The sequence below is a fragment of the Ochotona curzoniae genome, unplaced genomic scaffold (genome assembly GCF_017591425.1).
Source record: "Ochotona curzoniae isolate NIBS_2020 unplaced genomic scaffold, NIBS_Ocur_1.0 contig_2754, whole genome shotgun sequence".
Taxonomy (NCBI): Eukaryota; Metazoa; Chordata; class Mammalia; order Lagomorpha; family Ochotonidae; genus Ochotona; species Ochotona curzoniae.
In genome coordinates this window covers 2,218,408-2,241,330 of record NW_024465582.1, presented here as the reverse complement: position 1 = coordinate 2,241,330, position 22,923 = coordinate 2,218,408, and the positions used below count along the sequence as shown (strand labels likewise).

Genomic DNA, 22,923 nt, shown 5'->3' with positions numbered 1-22,923 from the left:
CAGCAGCTCACCCCACACGATCAGCACAGATGGCACGGCCGAGCCGAGCGGGCAGTCATGGAACCCGGCCGTGTTAGAACTGTGTTTTCACGAGCCAAAAGTCATATAGCACAAGTGAGGTTTCCATGGCGCCGCAGCAAGACCCACCTTCAAGGTGCGTTGACCTGCCAGGGAAGGAAAGAGCACAACGAGTGGGCGCCACTGGCGCGGACACTGCGGCTGGCTCCTGGGAGAGAGAAGCCAAGGGCTGGGGCTGGGGCTGGCGGAGGTATGGGGGGCTGGGAAATGTCACCGCGGCAACACTGGCTTTGAAGCGACTTGGAGATGCTCACACATTCACAACAGGCACAGAACTTGACAGCGTGGGCTGCCCCCACTCTTCTCTCTCGGTCAACACGTCTGTCCCTAAGTAACTGAAATGTCGCCTTCACATTCCGGGTGCAGTTCTGGCTGGAGTCAAAAAGGATGGAGGATGCGCAGCGTGGAGGAGGAGGTGGAGGGAGCCGGAGGGCAGCGGGCTCCGGCGTGCTCGGCCCACGCCAGCATCAGCCGTCGGACACAGGGGGCGTCACCCAGCCGTACTTCTCGTGCGTCTTCACCAGGCTCTTAAAGGTGGCCTCAGCTTCCTTGCGACTGAAGGACTTTTTGGATTTGCCGGCTTTCCTGCAGATTCGTCCCTGCAAGAGAGGAAAAGCAAAGCGAGATTAGCATGAGGTGAGCGCTTCTGTGGCTCTCCAGGTGCCCAACAGTCCAGGCTGCTGCAGGGTTTGGAATGTGGCGCCAGGGCCACATTGGGAGAAGGGGGTGCCAGCAGGTGCAGAGCCAAAGTGACGCATGAGCCAGGGGCTCACACATCTTTGGAGACTGAGGCACCACACCTGGGGACGGTGGGCTCTCTGCAGTTTCCCAAGCACCAGGTTAACACAGAAGAGGATAGGAAACCAGTTACTGTGAGTAAGTCACAGGTGTCAAGGCAACAGCTACGTGTGATGGGATTCGGCCCTCTGGCTGCTGAACCAGCTGAGCCCTAGCTTTGTGCTCATGATCCTGCCAGGAAAAGGCAGCAGAGGGAGACCTGTTCCTTACACCACGAGCCTTCAGTGTTAGAAGGATGAAGGAGGTGGTTAAATATATTTATGTTCTAAAGGCTCTGACTGCTGATACCTGCTTTTTCCTGATTGGTGTAAAGGTTGATTCCAAAGTCTTTGCAAAAAAAAAAAAAAAATGTGTGTGTGTGTGAGCCCGGCACGGTAGCCTAGTGGCTTTGCATGCTCTGGGATCCCATATGGGAAGTGGTTCGTGCCTCAGATGCTCCCCTTCCCATCCAGCTCTCTGCTTGGGGGAAAGCAGTCGAGCACGACCCAAAGCCTTGGGACTCTGCACCTGAAGAGACCCGGGAGAAGCTCCTGGCTCCTGGCTTCGGATCGGCGCAGCTCTGGATTTTGTGGCTACCTAGGAATTATGTTAATAAATGGAAGATCTTTCTGTTTGTGTCTCCTCTTTGTAAATCTGACTTTCCAATAATAATAAATAATTCTTTTTTGAAAATGTGTTTGTGTATAATTAACGAAGTAACTTTGGCCTTTGATCTCAGCCTCTGGTGATAACTGCATCAGGACTTAATTGTCCCTTTGTATCAAACATAATGACACGACAGTATAGAACCACAAATCAGTCATAGGAGTCATGTCCTGGGGAGACTTGGGGAAGTTTCTAGCAGTCAATAAATGGTGTTTCCACTCTGCTTCTCTTGATGCCTTTGACCCACTTGGCGTCCCATCTGACGTGAGCCCGGGAGTGTCACTGCCCTCGATGGCAGATGGACAAGCTATTCCAGGGAGGTGCCTGAAGGGGGGACTGTGAAATGGTTAAATTTGTTCTGTTAAACTCTGAATTTAAAGGTGCAAAATGGTCTTCAGCCACAGGTTCAGGGTTCAGGCTCCACCTGCCCAGTGGAGACGCAGACCAGTGCAGCTGGCTTCCCGCTGGAGTGACCCAGGAGTTATCAGACAGAGCTGATACTGGGACCTCGCCTAGCTATGGCCAGAGACCCGGGCAGCTTGAGTCCCTCGCTGCTGGGCCAAGGAGCGGCTGCTGTGTGGTGTAGACCACTGCGGGAGGGCCGCTGCCAACTCAGTTCATGCTTGTGCTGCAGCACGGAGAGCAGGCATTGGGAATGCAGCAAGGTGTTCTGGAGGGAATGGCTGCTGGGCAATGTCCATGGCCAGCAGAGCTAGGGGCGCAGTATAAGCACCTGCTGGTTGATGACCCGTGGCCCCCTCCCCACTGCACATGTGAGAGCTGCTCAGGAAGTGCAGGTGTTGCTGGAGGGCCTGTGGGCAGTCATGCATAGCTGCGAGGCAGGAATGGTGCGGCTGAACACTGGCCCAGCCAAGAGCCAGCATTACCCTGCACTGCCCTCGGATGTCAATGCAGCACAGTCCCAGGCCTTCAAGTCACGCTCACGCCAGTGCTGCCAGCTCTCCCCTCATCAGTCTCGAGGAGGGCGGGGAACCTTTGTTATGCCAGGAGCCTTGCACATACTGTGCCATCATTTGCCAGTCATTCAAAATTACCCACTCAAAACTTAGCCTGTAGATTTACTGAATTTCAGGTCCTGCCTGCGGTTCCTCTGGCAGGTCAGACCAAAGGCTTCTGTGTCTTTACACAGCCACGGGCCGGACACTTCCCAACCCCGAGTCTCTGAAGATGGGCCCCGTCCTTCCTGTCCTCTGAAGAACCAAGTCCTCTGTCCCTTGGGTCACTGGCAGGGGTGGTCAGCTCCTCCCTGGACTTGAGCAACCATGCACCAGCACTGGCCTCCACCCTCACTCAGTCTCAAGGCCAGCTGCACTCCAGAGAAGTGTCTGCCTCATCCTCATGAGAGGCGCCAGAGCAACGCAGGCCACGGGGACTCATCATTGCTCTCAAGTTTGATTCATAAGAGTAAGAGCTTTAAAATGTGTATGTAGGGGACTGGCACTGTGGCATAGCACAGTAAGCCTCCACCCATGCACCAGATTCCATATGGATGCCGGTTCGAGCCCTGTCTGCTCCACTCCGAACCGGCTCCCAGCTAATGTGCCTGGGAAAACAGCAGAGGATGGCCCAAGTGCGTGTACCCCTCGGGACTCCGCATGCATGTGGGAGACCCGGAAGAAGCTCCTGGCTCCCGGCTTTGGATCAGCCCAAGCTCTTGACACTGCAGCCATTTGGAGAGTGAACCAGTGGACGAAAGACAGATTTCTCTCTCTACCTCTCTTTCTTACTCTACCTTTTAGATAAAAATAAGTCTTATTTTAAAAAAAAGTGTGTGTTATTGTTGTTGTTGCAGGAGGGGAAGAAGTTGAATCCAAATGCAGCAGGGAGAGTACGCTGGCTCTGAGTCCTGCTCCTTGGACAAGCTGGTCCTGCCACAGGTCAGCGTTGAGAGCCAGCTCCCCGACTTCCCTCTCTTGTGAGGAAAGTCCAGCATCAGACAGCATCCACTTCCCTGAAGTCTGTGATGTCAGCAAGAGCCCTTGTTCTCTGCCAGGAAATCACTGGCAGGGACTCCAGCCACAACTGCTCTGCATGGCCAGCAGCACATCCGGCAGGCTGACTCCAGTGCCAAGGCTGGGATCTGGTGGACTTGCCCGGAGTCCTCAGCATGTGGATCTAACACATCAGTGTGACTGCACGGAGGTCACCATGGGGCCAAGCTTGGATCATGGGGCCAAGCTTGGGCTCATGGAGGTTGGGGTGGGCTCATGGAGGCTTGGGATGGGCACAGGGAGACTGCGGTGGGTTTGTGGAGGCTGGGTTGAGCACAGGGAGGCTGGGTGGGCTTGTGGAGGCTCAGTGGACATGGAGAGGTCAGGGCGAGCAGCTGTGGGTGAGCTGCTGTAGGCGTGGGGAGCTCCCCAGTCACTGCCGCCCAAAGGGCTTTTGGGTGGCTTAAATGGGTGGGTGGCAGAGGATGTCCCTACCCTCAGAAAGGTCTCGCCTACAGGGGGTGTGGCCTCTCACATATCATGAGTCTGAGGTGCTGGTATGCACTGAGGCCCCAGGCCTAGGTGAGGATGGGGCGTGGCGGGCATTTCTGCATTGGGACTGCTGGTTTCCTCGCCTGTTGCTGCCTCTGGGAACAGCCAGTGGCTCTGGGTAGCTGCTCCCATGCAGTGATGACAGCAGCAGGTGGTTTTTGTAAACATCAATGACCTTCTCCAGCCAAGGAAGCAAGGCACAAGTGGGCGGCGGCCCTGACAGCACTGAACATGACGCCTGGTAGTTCAAGAGACCGCCCGCAGGTCACACACTGACAGGACGCTTTGCTTCCCGGAACACTGTCACAATCATTGCCCAAGTCAAGCAGCAGCTGCCGGGATCAGTCCCCATCTGAGCTTCTCAGCAAGACCTGACAGAAGGCGGGCTTTGTAAGACAGTCATGTTTGAGTGAAGGGCATTGTGGTCAACAGGCCCACTTGCTGCCAAGTCTCACAGTAAAATACAGACCCCATTAGCAGAGCTGGCACTGGAGGTCCGTGTACACTCCCCGGGCAGCTTCTGCGTTTCACCGGTTTATGCTGCTGCTCCAACCCCGGGCATCAGCTGAACCTTTGCGTCTGTGAGCATGGTCTGAGGCTGTCCTTGTGGTGCACCTGTCCCCTCCAACTTCCTCTCGCTCCCACCTCTCCATTCCTCCCCATCTGCTTAACAGTGGTTTCTGGTTAATACAGGACCCAGCTGACAGTGTGCTGTGAGTCCTGGAGGAAAGAGAAAGGCCCAAGCCACTGACATGATGTCATCTTACCCCAACGCTGCTCTACAGGAGAGGAAACCCAAAATAGGGCAGAGAAATGGGGCAGGGCAGCTTACTACTGGTGGGCGAGGCAAGCTGGGGTCCTGGTGGAAAGGTGGGGTCCTCTTATCATGCGAGACTGTCACCTTTGTGATTCAGGAACGAAGTTGATACTAAAAATCAAATTTCTAGTCTCTGGGCGGAGAACTTAGGAAATTGAAGGACTGACTTTGACCTAATAAAATAGAAAAGAGACTTTCTATAAGCAACTGGAGTGGCTATTATTACTTGTAGGTCACTACTTTGGGTGCTGTTCTGATTTGGATTCTTCAGTTCGCACAGGAGCATACTGCAACACAGTCCTTGCTTTGAATAAGAACTACAAGCAGCAGAGACACGGATGCATCACCAGAAATCTCCCACCAACGCACACGCTCTACTGGTACCAGCCTGTCATAAGCTTGACTTACAAGGGGTAAACTAAGGCACGGACTCAGGTCACACGAGATCTGGCAGCTGGAAGGTGGCTGGTCAGGACATTAAGTAGCCAAGCTGGCTCCTGAGTCTTAGCTCACGATCCCTTCCCATGACGAGGGACAGTGAGACCCCAGGGGAAGGAACCTCCACACTGATCTTGAGTTCTCACCTTCTCGCTGCAAGCATTGCCCACCTGTTGCCCAGTGCTCCTTGGGTGCCCATGCCCTCTGATAACGGGTCTTGGGCAATCATCATTCCAGGCATTCACACACTCTTGGCATTTCAAGGACAGAACAGCAGCGCCTGCTGCTACTTCCTCCTCAGCAGTGGCAACTTCCCACCCCACCCCCAGCATACAGTGCCTTGCCTGTCTTGGTCGTAATTAGCATCCTACAAGCTGCGGCTCCACACTGGATCAAGAGTCTATATGAAGTCCTGCATTTGTGTGGGCACCATTTGAGCACAACAGGCCCCAAACCTCAGCCAACACCTGTACTCTGCTCACAGCTTGCCAGTGAGTGTCCTTTACGAGGCACACATGTAGGACACTAAATTCTCAAAGTCTAATCTTCCAAGGTTACTAACTGTGCCAACTGTTATGTCTGCAGCAATGACCCAATGCAGGAGCTACGGGAGGGGGGGTACTCACTTAGACGTCACAGTTAAGTCATCAGAACTGCCCTCTACCTAGCAAGGGGGCAGTTACGCCCAGGTGGACTTTGCAGTGGTATTTTGCATGGCGCAAATTATGACTGAAGTCTTTTCACCGTGTTTTGGGGACACGTACTTTGGCTTGTGTGAAGATCCAAAGGTAACTAGAGCCATGCTGGTTCGAGCTTTATGCTTGAAAATGTTATGTTTGAAAAGCATGTGGTTTTACTCCAGCTCAGCTGCCCTGATGCCTTTAGTATCTGTACTGCCGAAGCAAGCACAGGGGCGTCTTTCTAATGCTGGTGGCCCCGTTTCCCATCCAGCTCCCTGATTGTGGCCTGAGGAAGCAATCAAGGACAGCCCAAAACTTTGGGACCCTGCACCTGTGTAGGAGGCCGGGAAGAGGCTCCAGGGTCCCGGCTTCAGATCAGCGCAGCTCTGGCAGTTGTGGCCGCTTGGGGAGTGAACTAGTGGACAGAAGATCTTCCTCTATGTCTCTCCTCCTCTCTGTACATCTGACTTTCTAATAAAAATAAAATAAAAAAAATTTTTTTAAAAAAAGAGAGGAGATAAAGCCCCAGCTCGGCACCTCCAATCAGCAGAGGGCTGCAAAGACACGAGACAGAATTTTACAGAGAAGTTCCTTCAACCACACCCTTCACATCAACTTGCTTAGCGGAATAACATGCAGAACCCAGCACTGAGGACGCACGGCGAGCAGCTCTGTCCCTCCTGGCTCCAGCCTCCAGGTGGGCCCTCTACTCAGCACCTGCCTGCTGTTTTCAGACAAATAGGTGATTCCATCTCAAGGGCACATGACTGGAAGCAGAGCACGGAACCAAACATTGTTCCTGGGACACTGTGACCAGTCCGTGTGACATGTGGAGGAAAAGAGGACTTCCAGCTCACAGGGGACCCATACAGCTTCAGGGACAGGGCCATGGTGGTGGTGCTGGGGTCAACCCCACCGTGCCTTCTGACGGGGCTGCTAAAAGCATCCATTTCAAAAAATAAATAAATAAATAAATAAATAAAAGCATCCACTTCCCTGACATGGTGATTACAACGCACACGACACCCTTCTGTCCTTGATGACTCACGATCTTGGCACACCTGCTAAGCACAGTGTACCTTGGCAGTATTCACTATGCACCTGCTAGGTGCAAGGTCTGGGCCAGTCCCACATTCACACTGGCCAGGAGCCACACTGCCTTTCTCTGACTGCAGGGACAGCTCCCTGAGGAAGCGCAGGTGCCCTAGGCATGGAGCAGCTTGCTCAGCCAAGACAGAGCGAGGGACAGAAGCCCCCACGGGACACCTGTGTGCAGCTGCCGGGGGGCTGTGAGCAGTTCTTATGTACTGAGTGCCAAGCTAAATGTCTCCATGACTGCACATTCCCTAGGATAGAGGCAAACTCCTGCTTAGTGCCAGGGTGTCATGAGCTGTGCTGCCCCTTCCCCCAGTCACCTGTGGGTACTCCCTGCCTACACACCTCCACACTGCTTGGGCACCAGGGCATGTAGGAAAGCAGACAGGAGGGATGGGGAAGAGGCATCAAGGAGAAGCCCCGTGTGCCTGTCCAAAGTCAGGGTGAGACAGCTACGATGCCAGGACCCTGAGCTAGCAGCTGGGGAAGCGTTCTGTCCTTGCATCTCCTGGGGCCTATGGTGGAGCTGAGGACCTCCACATGGTGCCGAGTCCTGTATCGGGCATGTAGCTGCCAGGAGTCCAGGTGGGGAGGATGACCTTACAGACAGTTCTTACGCTCGGGTCAGTGAATGCTCTCAGCTAAAGATCAGATGACAGCAAAGCAACAGGCTTGACAGGACAGGTAAACAGTGGAGCTGCCAGGTGTGCCTACTGGCCATGCAGAGGCTAAGAGCAGCAAAAGCCATGGCAACATCACTCTCGGTCATCAAGCAACCAGACTTCGTGTAAGGCTTCACTCCATGGGAAAGGTAACGTCCTCTCTTAGAACACTGAGCGGGGCAGCCTGAGGGCTGCATCCATGCATGGAACGATCCCGCAGAGGGAGTGTGACCTCGTTACGCAGCAAGAGAACAAGAAAAACGCACCAGATGACACTGCTGGCTCTACCCGCCTGAGTGCAAGATGGGCAGGAACCCACGGGAAAGACCTCAGATGTCGCCACTGCAGGCGCCTCACTCTGGACTTGGGGCCAGCTCACAGCGCTGCTCCGGGCTTGTGAGGCAGCTTGGTGTGGCTCAGTGCTGGCGAACCCTCCACATGCTGTGAAGTGTCCGTTATCTCTGAGGAGGTCCAGTAATTCCTGCAGTGCCAGCATTGCAACCAAGGTGCCCCTGAATGTCACCGAAGAAAGGAAGCTTTCCAAAGTGTTAGAATCATAGAAAAGAGTTGACTGCAGCAAACGTCTTCTTAACTGTTCCATGACAATTTATATTCTTTCTGTGCGACCTGTGGTAATTACCCAAGTTTATAACTTTTTACAAAATCTTCTGTTTGGCATTATGGTAAAGCTGGTTAAACCGTCACAATACTGGAATCCCATCTAGGTCCTGGGAAAGCAGTGGGAGGTGGCCCGATGCTTGGCCCTGCAGCCATGTGGGAGACCTGGAAGCGGCCACTGGCTCCTGGCCTTGGCTGGGGCCAGCCTCAGCGGGGAGTGAGCCAGCAGATGGAAGATCTCTCTCCCCTTCACTTACCCTCTCTCTCTAACTTTGATTTTTAAAGATGTGCATTAGTATTTTAAAAATAGCTTGACCTATTTATGTCAGTTTCCACTTTGAAACAGTCAAAACACAGTCACATGGTCACAGTATTCTACAATACAGAACAGACAGCAAGGGCATTTGGCATGTATCTACAAATTCTAGAATTAGAGGTTTAAGTAACAGTACTGCACTATGTAATGTTCTAAGTGAAACCAGCAAAAGAAATCAAACTTATTTAAAGACTCCATGAAGGAATGGAATTCTTGAGACCAAAGCTGAGAAAGAAGTGAAAAATGCAGCTGTTAATCTGTGCCAGGACTCTAGCGTGATCACGACCAGTAGCAATGACCAATTCCCAGGGATGCAGAGTGATGGGACGCTGGAAGCTCAGTCGAGGCCTGGCAGTGAAGTGGGCTACACAGAGAATAACATACCTAGCCTTCTTGTGAATATTTATAAAACCACAGAAAAGTCTGCGTCAAGTGGATATTGATAAGGCCATGGAATACTGTTATGAAAGATTCCTTTGAGTAACAGGATGCTGAATACAAGAACAGTGTTGGGGCTTCAGTTACACTTCCCTCGTGTCATTACTTCAATCAACATTTTACTTCTTTAAAAAAAGGGCCATCTCTGGTAGCTCTTCTATGCAAAGCAGTTGCCCAACCCAACAATAACAGAGCAGAAGTGAGACCTCAGTTCCCGGTGGTGGCCAGTTTCTGGCCATGAGCCCACAGAATAAGCTCTAAGGTTTTTTCCAAAGCCAAGACAGCCACCAACACTGAGAGCCATGCTCTACCTTGAGTGCCTATCATGGGACCCACACACCCACACGGCCCATAAATCTGGACAGGAATGGAATCTCAACCTCGACTGAACATTAACAACAACAGCATGTTAGCAGCGTCTGACTTGATCAGCAACGGAAATTCCAGATTTTCAGAAATCGCATCAAATGGTAGATATTCTACAATGGCACTGATATAATTACTATCGGGTTAGTTGAGTCGCTAGCCTTGCCTCTATGTTTTGCTATCTAATGTGCTAAAAGCATTGTTTGTTTTAAAAAGCATATCACCTGAACTGGTCTAAGTGACTCCCTCTGGAGCCATGTACATTTTATTCTGAGCAGTCGCAAGCACTGCTCTGAAGAGGCTGTCTGTAGGTGCCCTGGGTGCCTGGAGGCTGCCTCACACAGCAGGCAAGGGTGCCTGGGCTTCCCATTTCCTCTGATCTTCCAAGAGTAACTAGAGATCTCCATCTCTCCTGCTTATGAAAAGGCAGATGCCAGAATTCCCCTTTAAATAAAATTACTAACAAACTCCACACCCTAATTCAATTCAGTAGAGTTCCAACTCACTTTTTATTGGGTTAGCTTTATTTATGAATCATGATAATGTCTTTCTAGCTTTATCTAATTTCACTGGTTGATCTTCAACAGCTCGAGAAGCAGTCTCCCAGGCATTCTCTGAGATCCTGAGGCTTTGTAAGGTGCACTAAGGAAGTGCTCAAAGGTCTCAGAGGACTGGGACCAGCAGATGCCGCTCTGGGCAGTGGGCTGGCATTGGTTCCAGGCAATGCCGGGGCCACTGGAAAGTGCCCTTCCTGGAGGATACTGACCCGTCAACGTGGGTGGACTCCCTGGCGATCTTGGGGGTGCTGGAGGACACCTGCAGGGACACTCTCTGGGAGAAGAGCCTCCCAACGAAATCCAAGGTCAATGGCATAATGTCTCACGCAGTCCTCTAACGATGCCCCAAAATCACACAGGTGTGGATGTCCAACTATTTCCAACTGGTTTAAGTTGGCAACATACTCCACTCTGGTTAGGTTTCTTCTGTAGTATTTCTCTTTCCTCTCTGGGGAGCAGAAGTAGGAGGGTACAAAGGTCCCCAGCACAGAAGAACGCTTGTTGTGACTATTTCTTGGGTGCTATGATGGTCCTGTCCTGACAGCTCCGGAGAGCAAAGTGGGCTGGAGGCTGACTGGCAAATGTCACTCTTGAGTGTCCATCCTGGGGTGAGGCCAGCACCACTGTTCTAACCAGCATGCACGCAAAAACATCCGAATCAGAACAACACCAACAGCTGCTTCTCAGTAGAGCAGGTCCAGGATGCCTTCTGTAACTCCACATTCTAGCATTTGGACGTGTCTGATTTTCCAGACCAAAAGCTGGGATGCCTCTGCACAATGCAAATGTCCCCTTTGACTCCCATGTGAGCTGTGCGGATTTCAACTTTAAGATAAGCTGACAATCTCGTTGCTCCTTCCTCAAAGGGCTCAACAAGGAAAAACCCTCAACCAGGCTTGCCAAATATTGTGATGGGGAACTGGTGTTTATTTTCCAGAAATTATTTTTAAAGTAGTAATTTCTTCAATCCAAGTGATTCTAGCGATGTAAGAATTACGTTCAACAGCCATTTCTCAAGTTGTTTTCAGACTCTTTAGCATGCTGTTTCCTTCTGTGTCTGGGAGACAAACACCGCATCAGTTATCCTTACCCTACAGTTTGAAAGATCTGAGGCTTCCTTCCTTTGCCACGTCAGACACGTGAGCTGGTGCTGAGTTTGCACTGATGTTTGTCCAGCTTAGCTGATAATTCAGCACCATGTGCTGGGCTTGGTGGTTATCACCTCTGTCCCCAGGCACCTGCTCTGACGACTGGAGAACCAGGCACACTGCGTGTGAGCACAGACACACTCAGCATCCAGGAGTGCCCACAGCCAGGCTACACACACTCGCTTTTAGGTATAGAGCAAGGGCGGGCTTCTGCTTGACACATGCAACCAGGAGCAAATCACCGAGCCAGGAAGCCCTGCACTGGCTCCATTCAATCCTGGTCACTGCTGGGAACCTTCCCACCACGACAGGAGCTTCTGGGTGGGTGTGGAGCTACCCCCTTCCTCCCACTGATCGACAATGAGTCAGCATTCAGAAACACAGGTGACCATGCCCCATGACGGGAAATGGGGACCGCCATGGAGCAGAGGGACTCCTCTAGGCGAGCAGGTTTGAAGATCTCGCCGGCCCCAGCACCTTATGCCACCAAAGTCCCCAGCACATGCCCAGACCTCTGCCAACTGCTGGGTTCAAGGCCAGAGCAGGAAGCAGCAGGTCACCAAATGCTAATGAGAACACCATGGCAAAGCTGCCTGGGACGTGGAGACCAAAGTCTGTGTTGGCCCCACCTTTCTACAGCAGGTGTTTCGGCGGGTCCTGGCCCTCGACAAGCCGTGGGGCAGGTGTTAACTTGCTGCCCGCTGGAACACGCAGGAGCTTTTCCAACAAGTCTCTGCAGAAGCCAACCCCAGACTGTGAAGCTTGGTTCTCTGCCCACAGGGCCATAGTGCTGGGATAACTGACAGGTTCCCAGGGGGGCACTTAATTAAGGTCCAGGGTGGCAATCCTTGGCAGAGGGGACAGAATTAACACTTGTCCATGGCAATGGCACCTGCTGCCTGAAGCAGGTCTAAAGTATGGCTTCAAAACCCACTCTCAGCGACAGATGATCTCCTAGCACAACAGCCATCTGGTTGGTTCCCGAGATGTGCCTTACTTCTAAGTCTGGAGCGAGACAGGCCCAGCTCCCCGGGATGAGAAAGGAGATCAAGGCTGTAAGTGTCCAGCTTTCTAAGAAACTTGGAACTTCCTGTGCTCCTGGGCATGTCCCATCAAACAGCAAACCAACACCAGACCTAAAGCTGGAAACCAGCTATCCCCGGGCTGAAGAGGGAAGAGTCAGCAGAAACACATCGGCACCTGACGCATGTACGGACACCCAGGGTAACAGAAGGGGCGCTTGGTGGGCACCGGCAGCCGGCCCACGGGACAAGAGCCCTTGTTCAGAGCGGGAGCTGCTGCGCTCCACGTGGGCGAGAGGCTATATTTAGACCTCAGTGTCCTGCCTGCCCTACTTGGTGGAAGGACAAGAGCTATTTCCTTCTCGAACAGTCGAGTGTATCGATACCTTCAGCTGCAGCGTCATCGTTGGTGACTGTCCTCCACACAGCCCAGGACACAGCGACACAGTGACGTTCACCAGACGCTGCTCTGCTGCCCGGCTAGCCCGGCTAGTTCCCATTTCTCCAATGCGCAGCTGCGTCTCTGCACACTGCAGTGCAACTCGGCCCCAGTGTCGTCCGTCCTTGTGTGTTCACTTCAAAACTGCCAACCTCTCAATGGCAAGATCTAGACTGGTCAGTAACTCCAGGGTTGTAATGAAGTCAGTGGGGTCCCCGCCATCTCCTGCTCAGTGTGTCGAACCCCTAAGCCTCAGCACACTAGGGAGGGCCCTCATATCCACGGACCTGCGTTCCTCTGAGGGTGAGGACACAGCCAGGCAGTGGGGCCGCTCGGGAGGACATGGGGAGATGGCTGTGTCCAGGACCAAGGGAGAGGCTGCAGGAGGCTCCTTGAGATGAGCCCCCCTGCAGGCTTGGGAGTCAAGAACTTTGTCACTATAGCAGCCCATGCCTATTAGCACTGGCTTTTAGAACTGTTGTATATTTTTTCTTTGTAAAATATTTAATATATATATAATATATAAAAATATATATATGGAGAAGGGGAGACAGATAGGAAGATCTTCCATCCACTGGTTCATCCCCCAAGTGGCCGCAATGGTTGGAGCTATGCTAATCTGAAGCCAGGAGCCCAGAGCCTCTTTCAGGTATCCCATGTGGATGTAGGGTCCCAAGGCTTTGGGCCATCCTCCACTACTTGTGGCTTTCCCAGGCCACAAGCAGAGAGCTAGATGAGAAGCGGCGCCACCGGGATTAGAACTGGCACCCATATGGGATCCCAGCATGTGCAAGCAAAGACTTTAGCTGTTAGGCTACCACACTGGGCCCAGAACTGTTGTGTTGTGGAGGTTAGAAAACCATCTATTTGAGGAACCAAGAGCACTGTTCAGCTCTCACTGCTCTCAATGAGACCTAGGAATTTCATAGTCGTAAGTCAAATGGGGTTGCTAGGCCCAACACTCCAAATGCAGTTCAGACGTTGAGCTGCACTGACATCCTTGTGAGAGGAAGTGTGTACGTGTGTGTGCAAACATGCACTTGTGACTTGTGCAGTCCTCAGGGACACCACGGCGTAGGCCCTCTAGGTCCTACAGTGAGTCTTTTCACTGGACGAAGCCCAGCCGCAGAATCCTGCACCTTGGCATCACACCCAGACTGGTGGGGCCGTCTGCCAACTTCCTTCATCAAAGAAATCCCAGAAGCTGGCACTGTTGGGCAAACATCATGACTGTCCGGCTCCTGCTGACCAAGCACTCCGACTCGGCCTGCCACTGTGTGCATCTTCTGCCATGCCAGAGCCTGAGGCAGTGCAGCGTGAGCTAAACCTGCTGGTAGGGGCTGCAGTCGCCTCACCTGCTATGGTCATTGGAAGCCAAGAGCCCAGTGAGGCTCAGGGCCTGGAGCGTGCAGCCAGTCCAGTGAGCCTCAGGGCCTGGAGCGGGCAGCCAGTCCAGTGAGCCTCAGGGCCTGGAGACCAGTGCAGTGAGGCTCAGGGCCTGGAGCGGGCAGCCAGTCCAGTGAGGCTCAGGGCCTGGAGCGGGCAGCCAGTGCAGTGAGGCTCAGGGCCTGGAGCGGGCAGCCAGTGCAGTGAGGCTCAGGGCCTGGAGCGGGCAGCCAGTGCAGTGAGGCTCAGGGCCTGGAGCGTGCAGCCAGTCCAGTGAGGCTCAGGGCCTGGAGCGGGCAGCCAGTCCAGTGAGGCTCAGGGCCTGGAGCGTGCAGCCATCCCAGGACCTGTCATTGGCAAACAGGCAATGCTAACTGCTGCTGCTGCCGTTAGTATCAATGCCATTCGTTTGTGCCCAGCAGTACGGAGGGTTCTGAGCGACAGGGAGGAGGGAGGAATGTCATTCATTCAACTGCCATCTGGTTCCATGCCCCCTGGCAGTGTCTAATTAATTCAAAGGGTGGGGGGAACTAAGGGGTGAGCCAATGGGAAAGCAGAGCCCTGACTCGCTCTAACACCAAGAGGCTTCTGGGGACCCTGCTGCTCACATGGCTGCAGGAACAGGGTCCACCAGCTGCAAGCATCCCAGACTCCCAACCAAAAGCAGAAGTCACCAAACTGCAAGGTACCACATGGCTTGGTCCCTCCATGCCAACAACTGCTGCTCCAGGCTCCAGGTCCTGGTCCTTGTAGTGGCAGAAAATGGTGCTTGTCTAGACGCAGCCAACTGTGGGCACGGGCACTGTAGTTGCAAGACCAACACCTTATAGCTTCTGAATGCCAAGAGAGAGGAAGAGTGATTCACGCGTGCGTGCACACACACACACACACACACACACACACACACACACTACCCTGAGCTGTGGATTGCATTCATTTGGCTGAATGAAGAGATACGAATTAACAGTACCCTTTCAATATTTTGTCAGTTCATTTTTAAAGCACAGAAAATTTTCATTCAATTATGGAGAACCAAAGGATTTCCCCAAATGTCTGTTTCATCGAAAGAGACTCCAGTAACAAGCACAAATGGCCAGAGAGATGTGTCCGTATTACTCCAGAAGGCAGAGGCCTTGCGAAGCCACAGCAGTGCGCGTCTTCCTTTAATTCCATTCCCTGCCCCCATGCTAAGCCTCCCTGTCTACTGCAAGAAATTTGTTATGAATTTAAACCAACCACGACTCATAAGGCAACACGCAAGCGATTTTGATAGCTCGGCCAACAAAAGGATCAAAGCTACCCTATCTTGGGACAAACCTACATTTTTTACTTGTCACACCAATATTTTCATCTTATTCTACAAACTGCTTTGTGTGTGCTCTGGTGGCACAGACACGCCACATCTGCCTCCCGAAAGCCAGGCCTCGCAGGGTGCTCTTCTCCAAAGCAAGAAGCGAGCAGCTCACTGATTTTGTGGCTTGAGAAAAGGCATCGTAAAAAAGAATTGCCGATCACTGGAGGGCCACGCCTAGGACATAACCTCTCTGAACGTCATCATTGCTTTGGTAGCAGTCGGGGTTCTCAGGGAATATCCAGTCAGGCATTCGGATCGCTCTCCCAAAGCAGATTCCCTCTAAGGAGGGAGAGCAGGTGCTAAGTGCCACACGCGCTGTGCACGGTGGCTTCGCAGCCGCAGAGAGAGGCACACTTCTCCTCGGGTTACCTGAAACACTACCAGCACGCTTCCCCAGAACCCTAAAACATTTATGACGAGTCATTTCTTCAACTCCTCACTGCATGTTCAATATTTCATGTGCATTATGCAGGACTTTCTGCTGCAGAGCTGTATGTGGAAGCCAGCATGGAAAACGCCAAAAAATTTGAAAAAGTGCGACGTTTTTACTCTCATTTCAAATGTTGAACAGATAATACAGTTCTCCAGGCAGAGGGCAAGGAGTTTAATTATGATTCTATCAGATCAATAAATGAAGCCCCTAACATGTAAACTAGAGGTTAAGACTTAGTTCCCCTAACCCAGACACGCAGTATGCGATGCTAGGACTCTTCCAATGGAATCAATAGGCACCGACAGAATTGAGATTATTTACATTTAATACAAATACTGCAAACACTATGTTTGTTAAGACAGTTCCCCCTTTTAAAAGCAATTTCTTCATTTTTCATTGGGAATCCTGGCGTTTGTACCATTCAGAATGAAGGCGATAGCCCTGGGGATCCCTCAGCTATCAGGCTGTGTGAGCCCACCGAGTGACCTTCCTGTGGCCCAGATCCCCAGCCTTCCCTCCCCGCGCAGCACGAGCCAGCAGCAGGCTGCCACACAGAGTCCCGACAGGCAACGACTTAAGAAGCAACCAACACAATTCTGCACAACAGCTCCAGCTTATTTGTATAAATTCTGCTAGAAAAACAAGTTGTGCTTCACCCATCCTCAGCTGTGTTCCATGAGTGCCAACGCTTGGCTGCAGGACCAACAGCGGATCTGGCAAAGCAGACGGGCACGGCTTCTCTGCCGGATTGGCAAGCTGGCTGTCTGGAGTCCCCGGAGTCTCACCTCTGTTGCAACTGGCAGAAAGAGCGTGCCCAGCGAGTGACACCTCCTGCCATGCAGGGGCCACAGGCAGGTGGCAGGGAAGCCCAAGGCCAGGTCCTCGAGGGTCTTAGCAAGCACCGAGTCCTCAGACGCCCATCACGCAGTGCCAGTGACTTAGAACAGCAGGGAGCTTGCTCAGGGTCAGCAGCATGTGGAACCGTCCCTCCGCCTTCGCACCCAGCCAGCTAAGCATAACGCACCTGTGCGCTCGGCCAGCCTCCCTCCCCCAGTCCTGCCTTCCCTCCCTCGCCCTCACACAGTCCTGGGTTTCTGCTCTTAAAGCAGAAGGTGAGAAGGCTCGAGTGTCTAATCAGAAGATGTCTTTAGCTCCAATAAAGGATTTCACTCCCGGGGCAGCAGGCTGCTGGCCAGAGGACATAAGGAAGAAACACGATATGTCAAAGACGGGGACCCTGGTTGTCTTCTCTGCCTTGAGGCAGGTGTCGGCAAGAGCCCCATTTTCACCGCGGCAGGGCAAAGGCTCCGAGGAGGAGAGAGCCGCCCAGGGGCCGTCCTCTCCGCACAGCGCCCACCCGGGCTTCCCCAACCCGGCAGAGGGAGCTTTTGTGTGCGTGTTGAGCAGGGAACGACAATCTGCCAGGCGCACTTGGGCCCCCCGGGGCGGGTGGAGCGTCCCCCCACCTTCACGGAGACCCCAGGACAGAAAGAGGAGAAGCGGCAAGAGAGGGGATGGAGAAGAGAGACAGGAAGAAAGAGGGGCGGGATGAAGGGAAAGCGCGAGGGATGAGACCCGCTGGGCCCGACGCGCCCGCGAGGGTGCGGGTCTGAGACCCAGCGGAGGGAGCACTGCGGCGCACCCAGGCCCGCGTCCCCGGCCGCCGGCCTTACCTGGCCCTTGACGAGGCTGGCGGCGAACTGGCGCATGACGGCCTCCACGGTGTAGGCGCTGGACCAGCCGCGCGGCGTGAGCAGCTCCATGCAGATGGCGCCGCCGTCCAGCACGTAGCCGTTCTCCAGGCGCGGACTGAGCACCCGCATGAAGGGCGGCGAGAAGGGGAAGTTGTCGGGGAAGGTGAGGTTGAGCAGGATGAACTCGGTGTTGGTCTCCTTCATGTCCTGCCACAGCACCGAGTCCTTGTCCACCTGGTGCAGCTTCACGTTCCAGTCGAACAGGCTCTCGTCCACCAGCTCCACGGAGATGAAGCGGTCGCTGAGCCGCGCGATGTCCTGCAGCTCCTTCATGAGCCTCCGGCTGCGCACCTGCGTGCAGTGCTGCTGGCGCGCGGCTGGCACCAGGCTGCCACTCGCAGCCGCCGCCGCGGGGCCCGGCCCCGCCCTGGCGCCCGCCGCCCGCTCCCGGGAGCCCCCGGCGCCCGCCGCCGGCTGCGGCGCCTTGTCGCGCGGGGCCGGCTCCGCCGCGCGCTTGCCCTTGCCCTTGCCGGGCCCGGGGCTCGCGTCGCCCGCGCTCCCGGGCTGCGGCTGCTGCGGCGGCGGCGGGGGCTTGTGCCCACCGCTCTTGGCGCCGCCCTTGCCGCGCAGCGACGCGCTCTGCTGGCCGCCGCCGCCGCGGTGGTGGTGGTGGTGCTTGGGGTCCTCGGTGTCCCGGTTGTGCAGGCGGATCAGCCCGATTTTGCGGAGCAGCGTGGCCATTTTAGGCGCGGCGCCGGCCGGGGGCTTCCCTCGGCTCCTGTCCCCGGGGCCCCGGCGAGCAGGGGCGCAGAGCGGCGGCGGCCGGCGAGGGCAGCCCCCGGCAGCGGCGGCCGGGGCGCACCGGGGCGGGCAGCACGCGCTCGCCGGCCGCTGTGTCGCCGCCGGCACAGGACGGGGCCCGCCGAGGACCGGCGTGCAGAGGAGGCGCGGCGCGCGGGCCGAGCCCCGGGCCGGTCCCTGGGCGCAGCGCCGCCGAGCGCCGGGGTCCGCGGTCCTTTGTGCGCCGCCGGGCCCGAGGCCGCACGCCGCGCCGGGGGAGCGCAGAGCCGCCCGCGGCGCCCGGAGGCGGGGAGGTGGCCGCGGTGCGGCGCGTCTGCCGGGCCGTGCGCCTCTGGCGGCTACCGCGGGGCCCGGGCCGCCGCCGCTGCGGCTGCTGACATCGCAGTGGCGGCTGCTCCGACTGAGGCGAGCGCGGCGCGGAGGGGCGGCCCCGGCGGCCGGGAAGGGGGGGCGCGGGGCGGAGCCGCGGCCTGGCCTGCTCCGCGCCGCCCCCGCGCCCGGCTCCCGCGGCGCCCGGCGCACGGCCGCTGGGGGGAGACAGCGGCGCGCGCCGGGCCGGGCGTCGGGGCTGCGGGGCGCGGGGCTGCTGGGGGCTGCCCCTCGGGGGGTGCGCGGGGCGCGGGGTCGCTGGGGGCTGTAGCTCGGGGGGTGCGCGGGCCAGGCGCCAGTGCATAGGGGTACCTTGGGGATGCAGACTCCTTCTGCGGGATTCCGGCTCCCGGCGAATCCTGAGTCCCACTCGCACAGCAGCTTCTGGGGCGGGGGCTGCGCCTGGGAGGCGAGGCCGCGTTTCTCTGGAACCGAGCCGGGAGCCAGCGCGGGGGCAGGGAGGGTGCCGAAGCGAGCCCTGCAGAAAAGCCACACCTGGGCCGCGTCTTGTCTCAGGGTGAATGCGGCGCCCTAAAGCACGTGGCTCGCCCTCCCACCCATCTGCCCTTATTTTATTTTTAATCTGGTGGAATTTCAGAGCAGACCCCCAGGAGCTGGCAGAGGCTTAGGACCGCCAGGCTAGCCTGCAGGTCACCGGGGCAGGCAGGTGGCCCCAGCCGCAAGCGGGGGGCGCGGTCAGGAGCACGAGGACCTGGGTCGTGTGGCTCGGCATCCAAACGCCACTGCCTTTTTGCGTGTGTTTGAACCTGAGCGCCTGAAGGTTCGTCCCGGGAGCGCATGAGTGATGCCCGTTAGTTTCCGTGTCTTTCAGCACTGCCACTTTCCCGGGTCACTGACTGGCTTCAGGGGTCAGGACTGGGTTTTGGTGAGTGGGCAGGCAATCCTGTGCAGGCCGCTCCTGAGCCAGCCTGGGGATGGAGTGTCAGCGGCAGCCGAGGGAAGGACTGTCTGTCCTGGTTTCGGCTTTGTTCGTTCTGCTTTGCAACTCCCTTCTGTCCACCTGTTTTTGTTGTTTATGGCAGTCACGGGGGACAGTGGCGATGATCACTTGTAAAGTTCCTTTATCTTAACGGGAGCCGTGGTATACCAAGGCAGAAGGCTGACCTTGAAGTAGGTGGGCCTTTGGTGTTGTGGGGTCCCCCACCTGGTTTTATCTGACCTATTGCGTTGGTGAAGAAAATAACCTCACAGGGCGGGGCAGAGGGCTCTGGAGCTCAGCAGGAGGCCTGGCTGCCGCCCACACCCTTGCTGGGTGCCTGTCTGTCCTGGTCCAACAGTACGGCCACTTCAGATCCAACGACAGGCTTAGCCGCCCTATGTGACAGCTACCCGGGTCTCAGGCTCAGCTGACTTGAGTGCCTGTTCTGAGAGGCTTTCTGTGGTGACACGCGGGGGGGGGGGGGCACTCTCTCCCCAGGTAGGCACCGCGGGGGGAGGGGGGCACTCTCTCCCCAGGTAGGCACCGCGGGGGGAGGGGGGCACTCTCTCCCCAGGTAGGCACCGCCGGGGGGGGGGCACTCTCTCCCCAGGTAGGCACCATCAGCTGAGGTTTGGGAATGGTGCAGTGAAAATCCCAAACAACTCCTCCAAGGCCCGCTATTGCCATGGCGACTGTGTATCCAGTTATCTGACTGTAGATGCAGTGTTATGGACTGAACAGGCCTTGATAAGTACTGGTGCTGGCCTGACCCGCCAGGATGGAGGGCATCTTTCCTGTCGTGGATTAGTCACACATACAGCATCAGGGTACCACTCTGCACAAAGCTGACACCCAGCGTCAGTGACAGCGTCAGCGGCTGCCTCTTAGCCCAAAGGTAAGCTGCCTCCTGGGGTGACTCCTGGCTCCAGTCCTGACTCGGCTGCCTGCTAAGACAGACCCTGGAGGCGGTGGTGATGGCTCTGGTACTCAGTGGGACACCTGGATTGGAACCTGTTTCACCCAGCCCAGCTGTTGTGGACACATGAGGAGTGAACCAGAAGATGGGAGCGCTCTGTCTGTATCTCAAGTAAGTACATAAAATTAACATGAGGACATTTAACAAGGGGTTTAGCTTTAAAACAAGTTAGATACAACCTAAACTGACAACAAGAGGGGAAGGGTTGGGTAAATTATGCTGAATATATCTTAGAGTATGAAACAATGGCATTATATTTATGAAGATTATATAGCAAAATGCAAATATTCATGATCTGTATAACACTTTTCAGTGAGAAAGCAAAGTGTAAAATTATATCCACACTGTAGCACAGCTCCATAAGTATCAACACACATAGGGAGGAAAGATCAACTAGGAGGCGTTGGTGCTGGTTATTACCTTGGCATAGGTGGGTTTTTCTCAACTTTCTCGACCCTCACCAGCCCAGGAGTCTGGACATTCATTGTGCAATGAGATAGTAAGTTCAGGTGTGGATAGAAGACCTTGAGTGGTTTGTAAGCCTGCCCCTTCCTCCTAACCTAAAAGATTCTAGAAGGTCCCACGCCTCACCTGAAGCATGTAAAGATGCGTTTCCACCCGTCTGACAGGTTACGGGGGGCCTCTTGTTGCTTCAGTCACTCCCTTTAGGTGATTGTCAAACATTTGGAGAAGTTACAACAAAATTGTCATCAATTTAAAAAATATATTTATTCTTACTGGAAAGACAGACTTATAGAGAGATGGAGAGACAAAGGTTTTCTCCCCAAATGGCTGCAGTGACCGGAACTGAGCTGATCTGAAGCCAAGAACCAGGAGCCTCCTCCAGGTCTCCCATGCAGGTACAGAGTTTCAAAGCGTTGAGCCATCCTCTACTGCTTTCCTAGGCCATAGGCAGGGAGCTAGATGGGAAGTAGAGCAGCCAGGACACAAGCTAGTGCCCATATGGGATCCTGCCATGTGCAAGGTGAAGATTTAACCACCAGGTTATTGTGTCAGGCCCCCAGTTCCAGAAACTTAGAGTGCCACTCCTTTCTCAAAGGGGTGGTGGGGCTCTTGTTGCTTTAAGAGTGGAGAAAAGGGGTGCAGGAAGGCCCTGCAACTTCTGGCATCAGGTCCACAAGAGACACAGCTCCCATTCGCCTTGCTCAGAGCAGCCCAGACGCCACAATAAAAGAAAGCCTGAGTGTGGAGTGCGAGCAGGCTGACCCTTGTTGGATCAAACAGCTGCAGTGGTGAATCTCCAGTTTGGTTGGGGGATCAGGAGTGACATTGCAAACCTGGACATGCATCCACAGGCGGGGGTCGCCGTGATAGGTCCAGAGAACAAAGGAACGGTTACGACAGACATGTCTACAGACGCTGTCTGCTTGCCACGCCGCGACAGGTCCTATGTAGGGTTAGTCTTGGTGTCCTCATCAGCACTTCTGTTGGCAGTTTGCTGAGAAGGGAAAAATAGTTGTCTAGATAAGGTAGGCTGTTGAGATGGATCGGCCTAGGGGGTCAGCTCCTTGAGCCATCCCAGCTGCCTGCCGGGATGCACATTAGCAGGAATATGTAGAAGCCAGAGCCAGGACTGAAACCCAGGCTCTCTGATGTGGAATGCCAGCATCTCCCCTGGCTTCCTAAGCCACTGCACCTCTGCTAAGTGGGTTATTTGAGTGGCTCCATTTCAGAAAGCCCAATCGTTGCATGAGAAGTTGGAAATGATGAATGCTCTCCATCTTCATTAAGCTTCATCTTGACTGAGCGCAGGAGTGATCCTCTACTCTGCCATTCCTTGGGACATGAGGTTCCTGCAAGTGTGACCAATGCCAAGTGCAGCAGGACTTGCTCTTCACAGAGCTTTCCTTCCAGACAACCATAGGGCAAGGTCATCATGGGATTGGGATGCTTCTGCCTTGCACTGCCCTTGAACTAGGCTTCACTCCTTTTCCACTAGCACTGATGACACCATTATTGTATTGAAAGTCAAACTCAATATTCCTCCCAGTCTTCAATCCTACTCCTGCTGCTGAGTCCTGGATTAGTCTGGGTGCAATTAGGAACACAGAAATACACTGGTTGTTTCAACAGAAGAGGCTTAATTAGTCCCAAAGATGCCCAATAAAAGAACGGAAGGTGTGCCATGGCCTCGCAGGGAACTTGCAGACATGGAGCTCTGTGAGGGCACCAAGGGCTGCTTGGAGCCAAGGTGGCTGTATTGTCAACTGCCAGGAGCCAGCAGGGATGTCATAATGCATTTGCCATCCCTGGGCTCCAAGTACTTGGAGGGGGGCACATGCAGGCAGGAGGGGATTGTGGGCTGTGGAGAGAGCTGTGAGCCCTGTG

The 22,923-nt window shown here is 54.8% G+C and overlaps 1 protein-coding gene across 1 annotated transcript; it reads right to left on the bottom strand.

The window, feature by feature from the left end:
- Positions 1–224: 224 nt before the first annotated feature.
- On the bottom strand, positions 225–18,229 carry UBE2QL1 (ubiquitin conjugating enzyme E2 Q family like 1). Its single transcript, XM_040977642.1, has 2 exons — positions 17,468–18,229; positions 225–677 (listed from the first exon to the last, which is right to left on the bottom strand). The coding sequence occupies exons 1-2, from the start codon at positions 18,227–18,229 to the stop codon at positions 546–548; spliced, it is 894 nt and encodes a 297-aa protein (XP_040833576.1). The 3' UTR covers positions 225–545.
- Positions 18,230–22,923: the final 4,694 nt, after the last annotated feature.